The following is a 6,000-nucleotide window of genomic DNA, read 5'->3' as shown; positions in this document are numbered from 1 at the left end:
GATTCTCTCTAAGGATGTATGTCCTTACCAAGTACAAAAGGTGCCTAATTTGTTAATGATCACACAAACTAAATAAACAGTTATCCACTGAAATCAAGTTAGTGACTAACTTAGGTCCTTCTGATTTCAGTGGGTCTACTCTAAGTATGACTAAATCTGGATGCAACGCAGATGCTTGAAGACTTCACTGGAACTAGTTATTCAGAAATCTAAGTACTGTGATATTGGTACTGCTCAAGTTGTTGGTCTTTCACCCAGTGAGTAATGGCCAGGTATTTCTGGTATTATTATATTGGAGAATTTAGAACAAATGTTGCAAATTTGTACATTGTGACATTTTATTGAACAGACAACCAATGGCATAAAGTTTTCCAGAATTATTTTTTGGGTGGGGAGGAAATAGAATATTTGGTTTATCAAGTATAACTGGTGATATATAACATGTGACTGAGTGTATATACAGAACACAAACATATGAATGAGAGAGAGAGAGAGAGAGAGAGAAGCCTAGGAGACAGATAATATTCAGCCATGTCTTGGGTGTATCTGTATGTATACACATAAACAGACAAGTGTGTTTAAATAAAGATGTGCTTCCAACAACTTGTTTTTATATTAAATTCATGTTTATTGCTTAAGTTGTATCACAGTGGAGATTAAATTATTCTTAATCATCCGGTCAGTGCTTGTGTACCTTCTTCAATACGAAAAACATTAAAACTAACGCATTCATACACTCTAGGTCCTGTCACTCTCCCACCACTCATTGCCTCTTTGCGTTCCCTTAGTTGCCACATATTGATAGGATTGTAAAAAGATAAAGCTAACAGGCTCATTGATAATACCATTTTCTTCAAGTATCTGGAAAGCAGTACAATTGCCTGTACTGAATATTAGAAAAGTATTTGCAATGCTACTTTATTTCTATTAGACAGAGGCTCCTGATGGGATGATAATGAAATATCTTGTCACTGTGTACGAAGATGATTTTAGTATTTTTTTTTTCAGAACTCTTCCCATGTTAGTGAACAACACTCAATATAGACTTCCCCCACCCTCCCTCCCCACCCCCACTGCTCTTGGACATGGGATTTCAAACTGCAAATAAATAAAGTGTACACTCACAACATGTGCAGTGCAAATTCCAAGTAAACAGAATGACATGGAAATTAATGAACTCATAGTCGCCAACACTGGTATAACAAGACAGTTCTGATCTTTGTTCAATGCCCTGCTTTCTCATCCTCTGTTTAAAAGCAGAAAAGTCCTGTAGCAGTTATAGTGATTGAAAGAGTGTTGTGCAGAAAGGGATGCTATGAATGAGGGCAGAGGCAAACTTTCTAACTAGTTTTCTAGGTTTAATCTCATGCATGATATCAAACCTCTACAAAGACAGTGGTAACTGACCAAAAGGATAGCCTCCATTTTTTTTTTCAGAGAATTGATGTTGGCAACTATGTAACATGGATTGTGTGGCCCAGACTAGCATAAGGAACACAGATAGAACTAAGTGAACCTCTGAACCACTGTGGTTTTGGGGGGGGAAACGTAATTGTAATAACATAATAGCAAGACATTCAACTTTATAGCAAACCCCTAAAGTGGTCTGATTCTGCTTGCTCAAGGGACAAGGAAAAACCTTTTCCAAAGAGCCTGGGGCAGATTTTCTCTCTCTCTGCTTCATTTATTTTTCTTATCTATTTACTCTACCCACACAGCCCTTTGAATTATTGGAATCAAATACCCCTACAATGGCATAAATTATGGATACAGGGAAAGGTAGAGAATGAAACTAAAATATACATAAATATAAAATTACAGCTTACGGTACTCTTGTGCAATTTCCTTTTCTCTAAAGAAATGGAAGAGAAAGGAAGAGTTAAGTAGTATATCAAAAGAATGGTATATTGTTATCATATTCTTCTGTACCTTTTAAGAATATGATTTTTATGGCTGTGTTATAATTCTGCAGTTTATTTACCACTTTGTAACAAACACCAGGAAAGATGACTTTAATTACATCATTGTCAAATAACATATTGAACCTTATATAAATAAAATAAAGATCTCTTTGCTAAAATATGAGTAAGTGTACGAAAAAAGTAAGAACCTTTCCAAGCAAAAGGAAACCATTCCTTATTTGGGACGCACACATTTAGATTCACAGATGGAGAAGACATATATATACTTATTGAATTACTTCAGAGAATTTAAGCTTCTAAAAAAATTCAGTGCCAGAATAACCTTTCTGCATCAGTATTAAGAATAAAATACATTTTGCATTTTAGGTTGAGCTTCATTTTTCTAAAGATTTTCCTTAGTTCTGCAGAATTTAATTGCATAAGATTACATACTGTAGGGGAGTATTAGAACTGTTTATTGTTTTACTTTAAGTAGGTGTTAGACTAAGTTACAGATATAAAATTCAATTATAGAATTGATTCGTTGCTAATGTACATCGGGTAGTTGGCTCATTTCACCTTTTTTTCATGTTTGATGTGGCCATTTCTTCTATACTTGCCATTTGGTATCCCATTTTGGTAATGTCCATTAATAGTAGTGTGTTCATCAGGGGACCAAAGATGTTTGCTTTGCTTGCAGATGAACTTTGCTAGTCCGGCCAAAATGTAGCAGAGTAAGGCTGTACCAAGCAGTACAACAATGGCAATATCCAATAGGAAATACTGATAGAAAGAGACTGTGTAAACAGCAGCACGTAGATGCTGTGCTCCATTGTGACGAAGGATATAATTAATCCAGTAGACTGTTCGATCAACAGGGTGACCAGGTTGATCTTTATGAATTTCAGACAGCTTCTGGGCCTGTTGTCTGTAGCTGAGGAATGGAAGAATAACAAGAAATGTTCAGCATATTAAATTATGCCATTCCTGCAACTGCTTTATCATCTTCAAACATAATTGTATGCAGGTTAGGTTATAAGACATATGGCTACTACAACTACTTTATAAAACTCTATTTCCATGTCAGTGAAAATTTAGCAAAAGAAAAGACGGTGATTCTCTTACCTGGGATCATTAATAACTTTCACCAGTGTACTATATAATTCATCATCGGTAACTGTCTTCCAGTTTAGTAATATCCCCATGCCTTTGGCCTGCACTCGGGTCATGGTGTCATAATGGTCTCCAAAAAGAGGAATTCCCACCACAGGTACACCATGGTACATGGTTTCAAAGATGCTGTTCAGACCACCATGACTAAGGAAGGCCTTAATATTAGAGTGACCTAAAGCAGCAAAGGTGCGGTACATGAAAGAAAGAAAAAATGCAACTGTAAAATACCATAAAATACAGTAGAGATTCCTGTTTGTGAAACAGACATGTGCATAAAACTTAGCATTCGAATAAGAGGAGCCCCCCAGCTTCCTTGAGCTTCTTGTGCTTTTTCCTTGCAGATGACAAGCACATAAGAACATTTTCACTGCTGCTGTCATGGCTGGGATACAGGGAAACAATAGCTTGCTAAGCATCTTATCCTCCTGCTTTCAAACTACATGAGTTCAGAAAAACCTTGCTTGTTGGCAAGAACAAATCAAACATCAGCTCTTTCACTTTCCCAGTGATGGCGGAGTAGAGAGCAGCTAAATCTATATACTGCACACATAGACAATCTGCCTAAAATGTCACCTTATAAGCAATAATATAGCTGGAGTACCACTAATCACATTAATATTACTGTGGAAGTATGTAGATAATAGTATCTGCAACCAACCCGCTCATCATCAGTGACAAGCATTTACATTTTACACAAAAAACTGGGAGAGGTCTTTATAACTCAACATTCTTCATGTGTTTTATTTAACTCAGTTAAACTCAACAAAGAATTCATTCATTAATATTTGCCCTATTCAAGCAGAAATTTTGATTATTTTTCAGGGCCAAAATTGAATGTTTGAATAATTTGTACTCATGTGCCAGGCTGGTGCCAAATTCCTCCTAAGATGTCATCGTACTTTTGGGTACTTCATGGTCTAGATAGTACTTACCTATAATAATTCAGCATAAGTAAAACCCATAGAAATCAGTAGATCTTATTATATGCTCCAGCTGGTGCAATATTTCAGCTATAATGTGTATCAATTTATTCTCTATCATACTGGATAAATGGAAATTGTATAATTCTCAGTCTGGAGTTATACATTTGGTCAGTCTCAGGTTACCATATTCCGATACACATTTAGATTAATAAATGCCTGATCTAGCAGCCAAAAGTATAATTAAATAAGATACAAAGGGACTTATATGTTTAAGAACATATGAGATTAAAACACCACTTCTAATTCTACTCACCTAACAAGTCATTTTGTGGTAACCATTCTATGAGTTTTGTATTGTTACCCAAGTTCCGAGGTTTTTTTCCTGAAAACCTAAAATACACAAAAGACAGCAGTTTCAAAATGCATTCAGATAGATTTATACATTAATTTGTTAGTTGCTTTTCTACTGTTCAAAGTGACTTGATAAACAAATAAAATATCCAATAGGAAAAAATCAGTAAACATATAAATATCTATTAACACATGAAGTATATTAGGATAAGGTCTAAAAATCAGGTTATCAAATGAGCTATGCTAGTGATGAATTTAAAAGTAATAAGTAAAAATTAAGTGTCAAAAATAGGGTAGTTTACATTAGATTACTTCTTAGTTCTTGAAAGCTAGTGTAATGTAGAGATGATACAGAAGGAGGTTAGGATCCAAATGAAAGAACCCCATAATTTTTGCATGAAATTTTACCCTACTTTGTTTTTTCTCCTGGATACCTTAAGAAAACCCAGCTATTTTCTTGCCTTGACCTTCTTTTCCACCTGTTGTGAACTGCAAACAGAGTTCTGCTGGCTGAAGCAGGTGGTAGACAAGGATGAGTCAAGGTACTCCTGGAACAGCTGGGGCCACTGTTTCATATTTTCTTGCTACCTCTGTAACAATCTCCTGGCCAAGACTTAGTTGTCCATGTTTTAAACCAGGACTGGAGAACCTCTGGCCTGCATCCAGCCCATGGCTGAATTTCATCTGGCCTGTGGCATTAGCATGTACAGGTAACACTGCTCATTTGGACAGGAGCACCCAACAGACCATGCTCCCTTCCTGCCTGGCAGGAGCACAGGATGCCCTTGGGAAAAGCTGAGTAAGGAGAAGCATTGAGCACCATTCACAAAGCCTGTTGAAGACACTTGCTCTGCCTATGAACCTGCCAGTTCATTAGAGTTCCAACTGCCTGGCAGGCAGAGAGAAATGCCTCTTCCACCCCGCTCCAGCACCCAGGTAGGTGCAGAGGCAGAGAAAGCCAGTGTGCCTCTGCTGTCTCTCACCAGCAATGGCCTGGAGGGGCATGGTGGAGGTGCTTCCTTTTGCCCTAACTTCATGCTGTGTTTCAAAGATGCAGCACAAGGTCAGAGACATGAGAGAGAAAGAAGGGAATGGGGGGGAGAGAGAGAGAGAAGGGGAAGCTCCACCTACATTTTGCTCTGGTTCTGTCCACTGCCAGCTCTGGCTCCGCCCATCATTTGCTCCAGACCGCAACTTGCCCTGTGGATCAACAACCCTCCACAGAAAAAAAAGTTCTCAACCCTAGCAAATATCTGTTGTGCTATTATACTTGCCTCCAAATAACTCTTTGAGGAAGTCTTGCCAGAGCATGTGCCAATTTATGTGCTATATCTTCTGACAAATATTTCACTCCTGCTCCAAATGAAACAAGGACAAAGCCATTTTCATTAGCACCATCCACCCATGTCTGGAGATCCTAAGGAAATAAAAGGCTTGCTGTCAAGGCTTGCAAACAATCTCACGATAGGAAATATTCTACTGGCAAATAATGGTACAATCTACATAATAAAGTTTTGTTGAAGAGCCATAAACAAAGGTTAAATGTTTATAAACACTGTACAGTTAGTGAAATCTATGAGTACAAATATTGCCGGGGGGGGGGGGGGAGCGGGGGAGGAGGTAGTACAAAAGTTATCTAGTGTGACATGTGA

The 6,000-nt window shown here is 37.6% G+C and overlaps 1 protein-coding gene across 9 annotated transcripts in view; it reads right to left on the bottom strand.

Annotated features, from left to right (window-relative positions):
* Positions 1-612: 612 nt before the first annotated feature.
* Positions 613-6,000, bottom strand: part of UGT8 (UDP glycosyltransferase 8) — a 50,264-nt gene continuing 44,876 nt past the window's right edge. For all 9 annotated transcript variants that reach the window (XM_084855900.1, XM_084855896.1, XM_084855899.1 and 6 more), the window contains 4 exons: positions 5,623-5,765; positions 4,311-4,387; positions 3,027-3,246; positions 613-2,835 (listed from right to left, as the gene is read on the bottom strand). In XM_084855900.1, the coding sequence (XP_084712026.1) occupies positions 2,472-2,835; positions 3,027-3,246; positions 4,311-4,387; positions 5,623-5,765 (804 nt within the window). In that variant the 3' untranslated portion in view covers positions 613-2,471. The remainder of the gene's footprint in view (positions 2,836-3,026; positions 3,247-4,310; positions 4,388-5,622; positions 5,766-6,000) is intronic.

Source organism: Heloderma suspectum, chromosome 5, assembly GCF_057233095.1.
Source record: "Heloderma suspectum isolate Gila_16-S chromosome 5, 16-S_ref, whole genome shotgun sequence".
In the NCBI taxonomy this organism is placed as follows: Eukaryota; Metazoa; Chordata; class Lepidosauria; order Squamata; family Helodermatidae; genus Heloderma; species Heloderma suspectum.
Note: the sequence above shows the minus strand (reverse complement) of the source record. Positions and strands in the feature narration are given on the sequence as shown.